Raw genomic sequence first — 16,077 nt, forward strand, 5'->3', positions numbered from 1 at the left:
AATGAGTAAAAGTGATACAGGTAACAATAAATGAAATGCTTTGATGACATGGACATAAAGAACACCGATAATTATAATAAATAATTACATAATGTTTGTATAAGGGATTGAAAGGTCCTTGGGCATTATCACTCTGCCAGGTGTTGACAATGAGTAAAAGTGATACAGGTAACAATAAATGAAATGCTTTGATGGCATGGACATAAAGAACGCCGATAATTAAATAATGTTTGTATAAGGGATTAAAAGGTCCTTGGGCATTAACACTTTGCCCCTGTGACAAGTGTCACTCAGTAATTATATGAACACTTAATAACTTAACATGAGAAAGATTTGTAAAATGCAAATTTTAAAACCAAATAATTTCAGAATATTAAATATCACATTAAAACAAAAATTAAATATAACATTTAGAGTCCAAAATGAATTATGAATAAAACAGTCAATTTCACACGGTGATACATGTATACCATTCATTAAGACAGGATACCACTCCTTATTTCCTGTTTGGACAACTCAGGTTACCTGTAGATAGACACAGCATTTGAACTAAACAACTGCACCACTGCCAAGAAGCAACAAATGTCTAGCTATGTCACAGATCTACAGAAAAGGCTTGAGAAAGCACATAAGTTGGCTTCAAAAGCTACAAAGAAAGCCAGCGAGAAGCAATGGGAGCACTGTGACCAGTAAGTACGAAAAACCACCATCAAAGTAGGAGACACCAAAGTATGCCTACATAATACATAGATCTTGGTGTTTGATGGAAATAAACTTTCCAATGGATGGTGAGAAGGCTCTTATATTGTAGTTTCTCAGCTGAATACTGAAATTCCTGTCTTTGTTGTGAAGAAAGAAAATGGTGAAGGGAGGCAGTGCACTCTTGTAAGAAATCTTCTGCTCCCAGTGAACATATCCAAACACCCAAACCTATTCCAGCTCCGGGGAGGATGAAAACTGTCCTTGAAAACAACAGTCAACCCGTGTAATTAAATCAGGAGCATGATTCATCAGATCTGAATGAATCAGATTATTTCCTCCAAGAAAGTTAAACTATAGTGGTTAGGTCAGTAACAACAAAAACTGCAAGTGTCCCTCTTAGCCGAGTGGGACTCATTCCGTCAGTAAGGAAATGGTTTTCATATCCGAAGGTAGTGAAGCTACACTCTGTAGTTAGATTAGTGCAGACTCATACATGTATATAGATGAAGTTAGTGGTGGAACTGATGGAGTAAGTTCATCTAATATAATGGAATGAGATGAAAATTAGGGTACCAGTGGTAACAATGTTTCAGAAAACGCGGACATGATTTCATTTTCATGAAGTTTTGTGTGTACTAGGAATAAGATATGAATTTTAAGTTTACTAAAAAAAATATATAGATATTGGAACGCACTGCAAATGGTAAGAGTTACGATATGTACATACGTGTGTTCAGTACATCGATGTAAGAGAAATACTACCAAGTTTACAGCTAGGTTAATATTCCGAGAAAATATCAGTATACATTGTGAATAATTTTTAAACAGTCTGATTTTGATGAATGTATTTCTTGTAATATCAGATAACTATCTGCATTAATTTATATATATCGGGTCTCTACTGAGTTCGGTCAAAGAAAATCGTTACATATAAAAATAAACAAATATATAGGTAGAGTGTTTCGTGCACTCCCTGAGACTGGCTTAAAATGGTCTATCACTGAACCTTAATATTGACCTTCCATTGGTCCCGCCTTTTATTACTGCGCATAGCCATTCAAACACGTTGCTGTTGAACAAAAATGAAGTCCCATGCTTATTTAAACAGGAAGTGACCAAAGTCACAAGGCAGGTGTTTTCATAGTTACAATGACACACTGAGTAAAAAAGTGAGAAGAAAACACGCTGATTAGTATTGGCATATATAGGTAAGTATTTCAGTAGTAGTTAATAAGTACCTTTCAAAAGCATTCAACTTGGTTCAATATAGATCTCCTCTTTAACAGTACTGCACACGAGATATATATCAATTTCAAGATGGCGTTTCAAGAGGGTTTGTTGAGTAAATCTGACAGGCTTAATTAATGTTAACTGTCGTCCTGGTACTCCTGGTATTGTCCTCCGACAAGTTGATATACATTTATTTATACCGGTTGTAGAGTGGGATTTCCCCCATAGTCAACTTTCCCCCTGGAATCTGTACTCTAGAGTAGTATTTCTCCCCGCGGGGAAATCTCAAACTAGAGCCAAATTTTCCCCTTTTTCTTTCTCAAAGTAGGAATTCCCCTCATTAACCAATGCTTAAATCACTTGACAATAATGTCATTAATGTGGCAAAACGTTTCTATGAAATTCAACTGATTTTTGTAATGAAAATATGGGTGTTTTCGAGATTACAATTTCCTATGAGTTAAAATTTTGGGTTGAGACCCAATGATTTGAACTCTTTATTTTAAGATTTCGTAATAAATTCGAAAATTCTTAACTCGAAAACACTCATATTTTCATTACAAAAATCAGTTGAATTTCATAGAAAATAAATTCATTTATTGGCTGCCTGGTCCCTGAACGTTTTGTTGCAGTATGGTTAAACTCTGGCAAATTATTATTGGGATCGAGTCGCCCATCTCAATTTTTTTTTTATGACCAGCGACCTACAGATCTGCAGCTAGTGTTAGGCATCATCTAAAAGAAAGATGAGGTATTTCGATTTTCTTCAGATACAGAATAATACGAGATCAAACGATTATAAAATACATGTACTTTCATGTCAAACACAGTCGACTTTAAGCGGCGCCTTCCCTTACTTTGTCAGTTATCTACTTACAAATTAAAACAAAAATCCAGATACATATGTACATGTTTGAGATTTTATACATTATTTGTTCTGCGGCTGTTTTTATGACGCTTGCATTCTCTACTGTCTGCATTGTAGACTGGAATGGTGCAGCAGTGATCATATTAAATCAGGGAGGGTCTCTCAAGTCAAAATATTGCTGAAAACAAACCCAAAACTTTCGGAGAGCTTTGCACCACGTTATATCGCAACGGACAGTCATAATCACATTTCGGTGTCAGACACAAACAACAACTGTATTCACATTTTAGACTCCGATGGCGTCCCTATTACTGTGCTGAAGTGTGGTCTTGTTCGTCCCGGTGGAATTAGCATTGAATGTAGTGACAACCACCTCTGGGTGGCTGAGCAGGCTGGAAAAGTGAAGATCATCAAGTTCTTAAAGTAGATGCTCTTAATTTTAAACAGAATTCACTTACTGAACATTTAAAATAAGTGCTTTGATTATGGAATCATTATTTTTGTATTCTTTTTTTTCTTTCTTAGGGGAAAAAGCTTCAGTTAAGATAACATTCCACTGTTAGTCTAAATTGTACAAATATCACATTACTGATCAAGTAGTGAAAGCTAAATAAAAAAAGAAGCTTACAGAACTATGTATGTATCATCTTTTTGTGTTAAAAAGTGAAATAAAGATATTTAAAGATTTTCCCTGTTTTCCTATGTAAAACTTTGATTCCCAATTGTGGCCCCACACTACCCCCAGGGGTCATGATATGAAGGAACTTGAATCTACACTATGTCGGGAAGGTTTCGCTTAAGTTTCATCTTTTCTGGCCCAGTGGTTCTTTAAATGACCCCACCCTAAGTTTATTTTTTCTTAATTATCTCCCCTTGGAGGAGGATGTGGCCTTCATTTGAACAAACTTTAATACCCTTTACCCAAGGATACTCTGTGCCAAGTTTGGTTGAAATTGGCTCAGTAGTTTTGGAGAAGATGAAATTGTAATAGTTTACGACAACAACGACAGACAAATTTTGATCAGAAAAGTTCATTTGAGCCTTCGGCTCAGGTGAGCTAATAAGTCCCGGGTCTTTTCTTCTTTTTTTGAGAAAGACGGACAGAAACATAAAAAGGGACTATAGTCAAAGTGTTTTAATATACTATTGGGATAAAAAGTCTGTGATATGTTTAAAACGTGTAAATGCATAAAACTCGAATTGAATACCTTGCCTTGATAAATTACAGATAATGGTACGAGTTCTGCTTACTGGTCAGGTTATCTGCTTCTGTTATGAAGCCCCTAATCTGGTCCTAGGTTTATGAAACAGTCTTAAACTAAAGTCAGATTTTGTCAACTTACTTTCTTAGTTCAGTACAGGATAAAGGTTTTGATTTAATCTTAAGATGTTTTATGATCTCGGGGTCTGGAATCTGTTGCCGCTATCTGGATTACTGCTCGATGGTAAATCTGCCACTGACAGCATCAGATGGTTTCCAACTGTCACTGGATGTTTCGACCCTGTCAAAAAAAGTGAAAAAACCATGACACCCTACAGTTAGAGGGTCCATAGCGACGATCTTCTCACTGCGTGTCACACGACTTCTACTCCTTGGTGTCTCTGAAGTGCTAAATCCAGGACGGTGTATTCTTTCCCTCCTCACCTTGACAACTCTTTTTTTCTATGTCTGCCAGCGATTCTAGAGGCTTCAGTCATTCTTCATACAGATTGCGCAGGAAATCCACGACATCCAAATTCTATGGGGAATAGCCATGTCCTCCATCCTCTCTGGTTACATTGTTTCTATAGTCCCCAGTCTTCCTCCCATGGGCTATGTCGTAACCTTCTTCCCACGGCACTGTTAACTCTATGATGAGGATCCTCTCTTCTGCAAAACAAAAAACTAAGTCTGACTACTGTGTTTTCTGGACCACATCAGGAAGTACGAGTTTCTACCCGAAACTATCATGTATCTACCACGGCAGCACAAAAAGGGAATACACATGTATCTGTTGGTACCGACTTGATGCTCCGTCTGATTTTTATTTTCGAAGTACTTCGTCATGCCTCCACCTACATCGTCCTTGCTCTAGTGCTACTCTGCATCCAGACAGAATGTGGGCAAGTGTTGCTCTTTCTCCACACAGTTTGAAATCAAAAGGCACCAAAATAGATTTTAAACTGTCTTATGGTATAAACGTCCATGCATCCCTTAACAGACGAAAATCAAAATCCGCTCAAACACATTGTAATTACTTGCTAACACTTTTTTTTTATTCGCGTATGTTTGTATTATAATGATTATGTACAACAAAACAAAAAATTCGTGAAAATTTTGTCTCACTTATAAATACCAAATAACAACCTGGCGAGAAGGTTTGCAAGAACATTGTGATCTACAGTAGTGTTACTCTGGTATTTTTAATAATTAATGACTGAGAACGCAAAACTCTTGGACTTGTGAAATATTTTTCTTGTAATTCGGCAGGAAGAGATTAAGCAGATTTCAATGGAAGATATCATGCCTTACTAATTCATGCTAAAAACAAATTTGAATTCCTGAATTAGTTCCCTAGCTATGGGACAAGAAAGTCGCAGAAAGGACTTGGTACGATGGAATATTTCTAATGGTGATCGTGAGTTTAAAGTAGAACAATATAGTTGTGTTACCCTAAAAATGTTTATAATTTTACAATTTAAACTTCTCTAAAAAGATTTTTATGCATGTAGATAAGATTGAATTAATCAATTTTATCCTTAACGTAACAGTTAAACCATTGTTAAAAATTTCTACCATTCTGGGACCCCGGATGATCAAAAATTGTTCAAACTTTGCAAAGTCTTAAACCATCGTGCGACAGATCTATGAAATGGGAAAGATGCTGAGAATGACCAAAGACGCTGTAATTCTTTGGAGTAAATACTGTTCAAGAAGAATCTACATCAAGTACACATGAATTTTGTAATACCCATTGAAGATTCTCCTCTGAATCCCCAGTGTTCTGTCGAGGACTTGTGTACATGCAAGATTTAAGTTGGACTTACAAAGTACACGTAATACGTCATCTTGGTTTTGATTGTCAAAGGGTATACTCTATAATTCTATAGTCTCCAGATATATTTGATTAAGCGTCAACTTCTTTTTATGTCGATTTAAATTCGTACAAAAAATGTTTACGTACATAAGTCCCCTCTGGCCTAATCCAACTACACATCTATAAATGGAAAGCTTTCTACTTTTTAATTGTCCACTCCACGAAAGGAGAATGTTTACAAATTCCGCAGTTGGAAACTATTAACACAGAATTGGCGACTTTATACAACTTTTGCCATAATCTGAGTACAACATGGGAAAGCAGAGTAGCAAACTGAAGCCACAGACTATAGCAGACCTCAGAAAACAAACGGATTTCACCGAAAAAGAAATACAGCAGTGGTACCAAGACTTTATAAAAGATTGGCCTAAGGGTTACCTCACACTTGACGAGTTTGAAAAAATGTACATCGGGTTCTTCCCGAAAGGAGATGCCTCAAAATTTGCCAGACATGTTTTTCGAGCTTTCGATGTAAATGATGATGGTCACGTCGATTTTCGGGAATTTATTTGCGGATTCAGTGCTACACTCCGAGGTACAGTGGAACAGAAGTTGAAGTGGGCTTTCAAAATTTACGACGCGGACAAAAATGGATTCATTTCCAAAAGTGAAATGAAGGATATTATTTCAGTAAGTTCTTAGACAATACATGTCTTAAAAAGAATTATCACTAAAATTTGTTGTAAACAATATAAAAGTAAGAGTAGATGATTCAGATTGTATTTTCGCTTAAATTTTAAAGATGTAAAAATATTGATAGTTTGATTAAATAAAACATTCTTGGTACAGTTAGTCCGGTAATTATTCAAATTTTATAGCAAATGTCATTTTTGCAACAAAAAAAAAAAAAAAAAAAAAAAAAAAAAAAAAAAAAAAAAAAATGTATTCCGCAATAGGTTCTTACAAGGAGGGCAAATTCATATCAGTTGTCATGGAAAGCCTGCAATGCAATGAATGACAAACTTAATTAAATATGCACAGGTTTTAGTTGAAAGGTCCATGTGAACTCATCTGCTTGATCAAAAATTTTCTTTCTGCCTTTCTGTTCATTTTTCTAAATCTTCTCCAGAATCATATGGCTAATGAAGAAATCTTGGCACAAAGCATCATTTGGTGGTATGGATTGAAGTTTCTTCAAGTGAAGATCCACAATCTCTTTTCAAGTGGAGAAAATTATTTTTTTTTTCCCCAAGAACCACTAGTACTGAATTCAACCTTATCGAGTGAAGATTTAATATTTTTTTCTTTCTTTCAAATTATTGTCCACCAGACTAAGATAGCCAAAAAGTTTGATAAAGGAATACGTGGGGAAATGCTATAAAATTGTACTTTCCAAGATAATATGCCATTATCCACTGTAATATAGATTCAAAATATACTCAAATCATTGTCCCTGGGACTAGAGTGGGGTTACCATTGAGGGTGAAAATTTAACATGGGAATATATACGGAAAAATCCTTTAAAATCTTGTTCTCAGGAACAGTAGGTCCACATTTAGTCTTATTGATAAGTTAGTATTTCCTGTCCATGTTGTGTAGATTCAAGTTTGTTCTTACCGTGGCCCCTGGGGCTAGGGTGAGGTCAATATTTGAAGGGGAGTCTAAATTATATTTAGGCATATCTTCAACTTTGGAATATGTTAAAAATCTCCTTAAATTTTAGTCACAACCTTCCCCATGTAGAGTAGATTCAAGTTTTGGAGCTAGAGTGGGGCCCACTAAAGGGGATTAAGGTTTAACAGGAATATATAAACTCTTCATAAATACTCTGAAGATTTTGTAAGTTCAAGTCATTGCCTCTGGGCAAGTTTGGGGTAACAATAGGAGATCCGAGTTTTACATGAGAATAAATAAGAAAAAGCTTTAACAATTTTCTTCTCAAGAGCAGGAAGGCCAAGTGACTCAGATGAGCGTTGTGGCCCATGGGCCTCTTGGAGATTACCCATTTATAAGAAAAAATTTAATAAGCAAAATTAACATTTGGGTTCTTCCCTCTATACAGCATAAATTTTGACACGTTTGGCCTTCCAGACACTTTTTTTTCGTTCTCTCTTTCTTTTGTCTATAGCTTGCCTTTAAAATACGTCTTTGGCAATGTGATTATTAATTAATTCACGTTGTCATAAGTCAGTTTATTGTTAAGAATATATATATATATATATATATATATATATATATATATATATATATATATATATATATATATATATATATATATATATATATCTGCATTTTATGGTGCAACAGAACTTCAGAGTAACGCTGGATAGGAAAATTTGCAGTTTGTGATGAAGATAGCTTTGAAATGTAAATACATGAATAAATAAGCGCTTCATATTATAGGCAATACACAGAATTGCTGGTACCATGACAGACACTGGAAATGAACAATCTATCCAACAGAAGATAGAGCAAGTTTTCCAGCAAATGGATAAAAATCACGACGAACAAATATCCCTCGACGAATTTTTAGAATCTGCTTCTAAAGACATAAGTTTGGTAACTGTGCTTGAGCTAGATCACGATATCTAAGGGCTGACGTGAATACGGTTATCCACATAATGAATTGTACCCTTCAAACAATATGTTGGCGTGGACATGACAACAAATACAAAGTATATTCTTGAGTGTTTTTGCAATGAAGAATTTCCACACGTACAGTATCGGAATTGCATGTATTCTTAAGTTTGATTAGCTTCTCAATGGGTTTATGCCGATTTTTGACGCAAGAGGATGGGTTGAAGAGAGTTATGTTCCATTTCATGGAGTTTCATACCAGAATTAACATTCAGGTATTCTTGGAGAATCCTGATTTCCGTCATAAAATATTGTTGCATCATATTCCTTTACTTCAGTGTAGTTTATATTATATATGTATTAACAAGAACAATAACCCGTTTTGAATTCTCATATTTATTCATAAAATTTCATGTATACTTATATACATAGCACCATCTAAAATAATGAAACAATATGATATCAAAATGTAAAAAGCATAAAAAATTTTGTTGACTGGACTTTTATTGCTGCCAGACTCTGTTGTCAATGCATGTGAATAAAAAGCTAACAGATATCAACAATAATTATATATATCCGGAAAACTTTATGAATTGAAATTTTATTCATTAAATAATAGAGTAATAGATATTTTAAATAAACAATCATTATAATCTTTGTATAAATGTATATAAATAAACAAATAATGTACCAAGTGTGTGCAGAGTATGGCTTACTTTGTAACCCTAATTCTTTGTCATATGAAAAATAAAACATTTTTCTAATATGGTTCTAAACTGCACTCATTTCTAATATTTTGAGTTTTTGGAATGTTTACAGTACAACAATGTTCTTTCATCTTTAAATGACACTGCTGCACATTTTGTAGGCTTGTAATCTGCTGATACTAGCTGAATCCCCAGAACTGTGTTGGCTTGTTCTCTACAAGCCTCTGCCTGGAGACAAATGAAGTAAAAGATGATATACAATTTCCTATAAATAGGTCTGACTTGCCTAAAATTGCAAGGTCAATCTGTGGCAGCCAGGGGTCAAGATGATGAACTTTGACCTAAAATAAAACCAGGTGAAAATTTACTCTAGTACTTCAATTAGGCAAAAACAATTATTTTAATATTTAAAATAATCATGGAAAAAAACTTCTTGAAAAAGGTTCCAATTTAATCCATTTTTAACCTTGGAATACATACTTTTAAAGATTTTAAATGGTTTTCTAAATCTTCCTTCATGGGATTTTTATCTGTTGCCACATAAATATGTTTTGCCTTTGTTCTTAAAACAGCATTTTTGGTTAGCCTGAAAAATGTCAAGATGGTATAAATCAAGAATATTTTTGATGTTTAAGAATAACAACTGTAGTCTGGTAGAACTATCCAGTTAAATTTTAAAAATTTACCTTAAAATTTCATCTTTAGGAGGGAAACACATTTTATAAGTGACTTTTTTCTTCCTTCCATATCCAAGGCATTGTGGAGATGCCATATAATTTTCATTTCCCTCTACATGTTCACAAGCATTTTGCTTCAAAATAATTTGAATAAAAGAAAAATACCAGAATTATGAAAATTTAATATTTCAAAAAAAAATGATACATGAAAATGACTTACATTTTATAAGTACACTGTAGAATTCATTTTTTCAAATATACTTTTGTTAGTTTTACTGAGATATTTGTTCTTCAAATTTACATGCATTCTCTATTCTTTTTCAACATGCAAAACACTAACAGATACATCCTCTAAAACATTTCCTATGTATACACGTATCTATTTTTAACTCCTGTCAGGTGACTTTTACCCAGTCTATTCCGTTCCTGAGGTGAATGCCTATGAACTTTTCCTTTCCTATCAGCTTCTGTATATGGGCACTGGCCTCTTCTTCTATACTGTCAGACCACTGAAGGTACTTGGCCAATGGAATATTTTCTTCAGCAATTGGAAAAGGGGCTGGGGCACCACGAAGGGCAACTACTGGGTATTTATCTACAGGAAGTCTGAAATGAGAACCAGTAGACAACTATAAGGCCAGAAATATGATGGTACGTTTGGCAATAATTCCTGCATTGGAGGAATTGTTGGAGAATATACCCCGATATTCAATTTTTTTAGGAATTAAAAACCCAACCCTGGAGGGCAAGGTTTTTATTTTCCAACAAAATCTTGAGACTTTTTTAGGGGTATATTTTCCAATGTTTCCAATGACTAGAGAATTATTTCTATTCTGCTACAGTGAATTTTTAAACTCCTATATAGAGAAAAGGAGAAGCTAGATTTTGATGTCAACAGAGTGTCTTATGATGTCATAAATGAACGATACTCTTTCATTTGCACTTCACACATTAGAAAAAGTCCAATATAATCCAAATCCCAAATAAACTTTTTTCCCACTGATCTGTGATACAATCAAAAATCAAAAGGTTCCTTGGTCCTTTTCCAGTCAAGATTAGAGGAAACCAGTTTAAGTATACTGATAATTTGTGATTTATTAGAGAATAATGACCGCAGCATTTCTTTGATCTTTGCAGTAACTGTAGTAGAATATACTACTATTTCAGAGTAGCCAAGTTATTGATCTTTCACTCCCCCCCCCCCCCCCCCCCAATTATCCAAATTATTTGTATAACTGCTGTATGATGTATTTAACTGGGTTTGATAACTTTTCTTATTGCTAGGAACACACAAACTATCATTTTTTTATGTACCCGGTAACTGCTGGCATTGGAGCATCAAGGCGAAAAGAAGACAGGCAGCATCAATCTTTTATCTTTTGTCAAGTTAAAAAAAAATCAACAAATAATGAGGAAACAATATAACTTTTTCAGTAGGGTTCAGTTCCCTTTCTACTTAACCAAATCATAAAATTTTCATTATGACACTGAACTTGAAGCTGTTTAAAATATTTAATGAGCACACAGGTGCTTGTGGACAGGACCCCCCACCCCCCACATATACAATATACACCTTGGGTCCAAAAATATTTTTATTTGTCTTTTTCCATAAATTAATCTTATACTACACATTTACAATGTATTCCATATGAAAAATCCAAAAAATAATGTAGAATTAACATTTTATTAATAAAATATACCTGCTGTATCATAAAATTCCAAACAACCAAGTTTAATCTGACTTGTTTTTTTTCAGTTTCTGGGTGACTGTCTTGGCCGAACAAACTCTATTTTATAATACTGCAGGTATGATTTTTTAATAAAAAGGGGGGGGGGGGGGTCCTATCCACAAGCACCTGTGAATGAGCAATGCTGTAGAACCTACTCAAAGGAGTATATCTATGTTCTATAAATCAAATTTAATTTTTTTTTGTATATAGCTTTACAAAATTTTCATCATGCAAATTAACGTTTTTGTGAATAGTAGCAAGGAGTAACTCATTACTTATCATTCAGATAATATGCAAATATCATATCTCCTAAATCACTACAATCATGTACAAAAAAAAAAGATAATATTGTCACATGACATATAATTCATGTACAGTACTCACATTTCCTTCCATACATCTGGTTCCCCATAATAGGCCTCCATGGATATTGTCCTATCAAAGTCTACCCCAAGGCCATCCCAGAATGGACCAAATGGGTTTCCCTCCTTCATCTTGCACTCCCTCCCAGGTTTCCCATAACAGACCCCTGTCCTATTTCCTGGGGGCCAATAAGTGGGGGCGAGGTCTCTCATAAAGTCCTTGGCTAGGATTACTCGATGATATTTCTTTAATGGCTCCAGTTTAAACCATTCATCAAACTCGATATTTTTCTAAATAGAATTATTGTACGATATTGTGTCTTAATTGCTTAAAGTGCATAAATTAGTTAAACAATTAGGAAGGTTCCTTAAAATAAAATTTGAAGAAGAAGTACTGACATCTGCTTGTTAAGTTTATTATAAACATCATCATATATTAATTTTGGCATTTATGTTTATAAACAATCAAATAAAAATGTTTGTACTTCAACAAAGATCAAAGCAATATTTAATAAAATTTATTTCATTATAAATACATTACTGTTTTTAGTTCAATTCCTATGTAAACCCATTTTAGTTGAAGTAGATTATTGACTATAAATTTTAGAAATCAATATTACAGTGAAGCAAAATCAATACTTGTAAATTTATCAGTCATCTTTAGCAGTGAAAAGATATTTATGATGAGAATCAAGCTCATACAATAAGAGTGTATCAAAAAATCATTCTGCAATCAACACAATCCCGAAAAGTGAAATTACTAGTACTGCCTCAAAATATCATTCTATAAAGAATTTGTATCTTCAAAAATTTCATCATCATACATTTGATGAATATAATTTCAAGATGATTTAAGAATATTCACTCCAATAAAAATCAGTTTAAAGATTATAAAGAAATTATTTCAATACATGCACTTTATTGTTAGAACATTACAAATGTTACAATTCCATAATTGTTTAGTGTTATAGCCAAAAAGTATAAAAGCCATATGTTTTATATGCATGTATCTGCTACCTACAAATTGCTTCTGTAAAAATACAATGAAATGAACAAATAAATAAAATGATCACTGTAAGTAATAAAATCAAAAGGCCCAAGGGCCTTAATGGTCACCTGAGAATAATACAATAATGTAAAAGATCCACAGAGGTATAACGCAAAATTAGCTGAAAGAGGAAGCTAGGTTGCCCAAGAATTTTAAAAATCTGGTAAAAATGTCCTTGCTTATTGTAACATGCGAGACCCGAGCGATCTCCTTGGAATCATACTTGGTTTGCCCAAGTCTTAATTCTCTGCATATTTAGCTGAAGTGATGCCTCTTGGCTACACAAACAACTTAGCTGCTTGCCATTTGTAACACTTGGTACCAACACTTGCCTCTTGGGTATACAAACAACTTGGTAATACATGTACTTGTTACCAGCAATCACCACTTGGCTATATAACATGGATACAAAATGTATTTGCCATTTGTTGCAAACTACATGTCCCCTAGTCACCCTGGCTCTCTGTGATCACTTGGTCACTTTGATAAAGGATAAATCACCTTTATGCATCAGAAGTAGAAATGACAATGATATCAATTTATATCCATTACAGGAAGTTGTTGACAATTGTTGATGGTCCATCTCTAAATACAATGTACATGCCTCGAAAATGCCATGATTTTTATCAATGGATAATAAATTCAGGGCTTTCACACTTTCACATATGTCTATTAGTTCTATTCTTTAATGGGAATGACAAATACATTTACGGTAACATTCAAAATCGGATTGAGGTTGGCATGTTTCGTATTCTTCGCTACTTCATGGTTGTCCCAGTCCACTTGGAGCTCCTCGGGTAGCTCGTGCCTTGCACCCTAACCTCACATGTGAATGGTGTTCTACCATTTTGCTGATCCAATTTGAAATTCCTCCAAATATCATCCCTTTGAAATCAGAGTTACTTTGTGGCTTGTCCAACTCTATGTTTCTGCTTTTAAAGAATACCAAGTTTGTAATCAAAACCAATGTACAAGAAGGAATTACACAAGTTAGAAAACCTTTTTAGGGGAACTTTATGCAGAGCGAAATATGAAATGAGTGAAAAGGCAAGTTCCGGTAGAGAAATGCAGCAATTTCACATTCTCCACCAATCACATCCAAGGTTTATATGGAGTATAGCGGAGTCAGTCAAGGATTGCTGATCGGTCCCAGTCAGATAACCAAACGCACCTCTAAATTGAAGAGTTCCAGTAATGGAAATCCAAAGTATTGACAATCAGAGTACCACAGTATACACATGTTTGATACAATTCATTGGCTATTTTGCTACATAAATAATCTTTAAGTCAATCTTTTATAATGCTTTACAGAATCTGACTTTGAGCATGGTTTGCTCATTTAAACCAATTGAAATATTCATTTTCATTTTGTTTCTATATATATAACATTCTTTCATGTATTCTCACTCAATCAAATAACCTTTAAATTAAATTATATACAAGGATTTCTTGATTAATACAAAATAGCAAAGGGGGCTAACTCTCATTTACCTCACATTACAAATTTGAACTCTGCTTGCCTCCCATGAGCAGAGAAGAGGCACATTTATTTATATTTATACATTTACATTATTGTATTTAGTTTGTTTGCTTAATACTCAGGGACAGAGCAGAAGATTTTCAAAGAATTAATGCATTTTCACTATAATCATTAGAGCTGTGCCCTAACACCAGAACCCCTGACCCAGGGGCCATGAAATTCACAATTTTGGAAGAGGCACCCTTGTTCATCATAACTATGCATTTGGTTTATTTGCTTAATAGCCAGGAGCAGAGGAAAAGATTTTATAGAATTAATGCATTTTCAATATATAGTTAATATAAAATCAGTAAGCCTGCCCTAACATCAGAACTCCTGACCCAAGGGCAATGAAATTAAAAAATTTTGGAAGAGACACCCTTGCTCATCATAACTATCCATTTAGTTTGTTTACTTAATACCCAGGAGCAGGGGAGAAGATCTTTTAATAAATAATGCATTTTCACTATATATAGAAAGAGTTCAGGGAAGCTGTGCTCCATGCAAGTGACCTTTTCATGAAGTGTGACTCTTTCTCCATACACATTTGGACAGAAAGATGGACAAGGACAAAGTGATCTTTATATGGCTGTTATGCCCTGAGCACAACATCAAACTTAGATTTTATCAGACTTGATGAATTAAGGATACATATCTAAAATTAGTTATTTTGGAATCAGCTACAAACTGTAGGTCATAATGCTGGATATGCAGTCTACTGTACAGATATCTATATACTTACATATGTCCTAAATGGAGGAACTATGAGTGTTCTGTCAATTTTCTTGGCAAATGCTAATCCTCCCAAAAAATGTTCTGCTTGGTTTCCAAACCGTCCTGATCGACCAAAAATATATATCGAGAGTACAAAATTTTTTGCATATAAAATGTCCAAATATCATAAACATGTAAATCCGTTTGTAATATTGTAAGATAAAGCTACATTTAAATCAACAGTATCCTTTTTCAAGTTGATGACTGACGATAAACATGAAAATGCCTGCAGTGATTAGAATACATTATAAGAATAAAAAAAAGTTTTATATATTTAATTACCAATATACAAATGTCAGCTGAAGTTTAACCATTTCTATGTTTGTACATACAAAATCAGCACAAAAACACAAGGGGTTTCAAGGGCCTTATAATTATTTATATAAGTATAAAGTTCTGTTAGACAAACTTACCCATACACAGACAGAAAATGATGTAGCCCCTATCATCCCACTGGTGTTCCTGACTGGTCTCTGACACTACACACAGGAGTAGTACAATCAGTCCTCGTCTGAATGTCATGTTGTGGACAGGCTTACTCAGTATCTCTTAGATACACTTCATTTAGGATCTATCTGTAACATACAAAAATAAAAATTGATTTTTAATAAATACAGCAATGAAAGTTAAAACAATTGAAGACGGGAGATTAAATTCATGTAATTGATTTGTATCTAAGACTTATTTCAATGTTACAGTCACTAGTGCAATAAATCAGCAGCATATATAATAATACCTGGTCCATGTCAAAAAAAATTGTGGATGTTTATTGGTATTAATACCATAGGTATTCCAAATTGCAATTTTCAAAAAAAAAAAGAAAAAAGAAAAAAAAAGAAAAAGAATGCACTAGAAAAATTATGAGT

At 34.0% G+C, this 16,077-nt stretch overlaps 3 protein-coding genes across 3 annotated transcripts; 2 read left to right on the forward strand and 1 right to left on the reverse strand.

Annotated features, from left to right (window-relative positions):
- Nucleotides 1-582: 582 nt before the first annotated feature.
- Nucleotides 583-3,227, forward strand: LOC133200087 (uncharacterized). Its single transcript, XM_061335823.1, has 2 exons — nt 583-689; nt 2,918-3,227. The coding sequence occupies exons 1-2, from the start codon at nt 583-585 to the stop codon at nt 3,225-3,227; spliced, it is 417 nt and encodes a 138-aa protein (XP_061191807.1).
- A 2,894-nt stretch (nt 3,228-6,121) lies between these two features.
- On the forward strand, nt 6,122-8,409 carry LOC133200244 (neurocalcin homolog). Its single transcript, XM_061336059.1, has 2 exons — nt 6,122-6,507; nt 8,221-8,409. The coding sequence occupies exons 1-2, from the start codon at nt 6,130-6,132 to the stop codon at nt 8,407-8,409; spliced, it is 567 nt and encodes a 188-aa protein (XP_061192043.1). The 5' UTR covers nt 6,122-6,129.
- Nucleotides 8,410-9,275: 866 nt separating this feature from the next.
- Nucleotides 9,276-15,751, reverse strand: LOC133200174 (GDP-fucose protein O-fucosyltransferase 1-like). The gene is made up of 7 exons (XM_061335949.1): nt 15,625-15,751; nt 15,180-15,274; nt 11,893-12,161; nt 10,189-10,384; nt 9,788-9,912; nt 9,582-9,687; nt 9,276-9,442 (listed from the first exon to the last, which is right to left on the reverse strand). Exons 1-7 carry the CDS (start codon nt 15,731-15,733, stop codon nt 9,281-9,283), a joined length of 1,062 nt encoding a protein of 353 aa, XP_061191933.1. The 5' UTR covers nt 15,734-15,751; the 3' UTR covers nt 9,276-9,280.
- Nucleotides 15,752-16,077: the final 326 nt, after the last annotated feature.

This window comes from Saccostrea echinata, unplaced genomic scaffold (assembly GCF_033153115.1).
Source record: "Saccostrea echinata isolate AGI-Se365-2 ecotype Australia unplaced genomic scaffold, CSIRO_AGI_Sech_v1 ptg000037l, whole genome shotgun sequence".
NCBI lineage: Eukaryota > Metazoa > Mollusca > Bivalvia > Ostreida > Ostreidae > Saccostrea > Saccostrea echinata.

Coding starts and splice junctions, on each gene's coding strand:
- LOC133200087 (XM_061335823.1), top strand. CDS start 583: ATGTCTAGCTATGTCACAGATCTACAGAAAAGGCTTGAGAAAGCACAT. Junction 690..2,917: donor CAATGGGAGCACTGTGACCA/GTAAGTACGAAA, acceptor TCTGCATTGTAG/ACTGGAATGGTGCAGCAGTG.
- LOC133200244 (XM_061336059.1), top strand. CDS start 6,130: ATGGGAAAGCAGAGTAGCAAACTGAAGCCACAGACTATAGCAGACCTC. Junction 6,508..8,220: donor AAATGAAGGATATTATTTCA/GTAAGTTCTTAG, acceptor TTCATATTATAG/GCAATACACAGAATTGCTGG.
- LOC133200174 (XM_061335949.1), bottom strand. CDS start 15,733: ATGACATTCAGACGAGGACTGATTGTACTACTCCTGTGTGTAGTGTCA. Junction 10,385..11,892: donor CCAGATGTATGGAAGGAAAT/GTGAGTACTGTA, acceptor TTCTCATTTCAG/ACTTCCTGTAGATAAATACC. Junction 9,688..9,787: donor CCTAAAGATGAAATTTTAAG/GTAAATTTTTAA, acceptor GACATTTTTCAG/GCTAACCAAAAATGCTGTTT.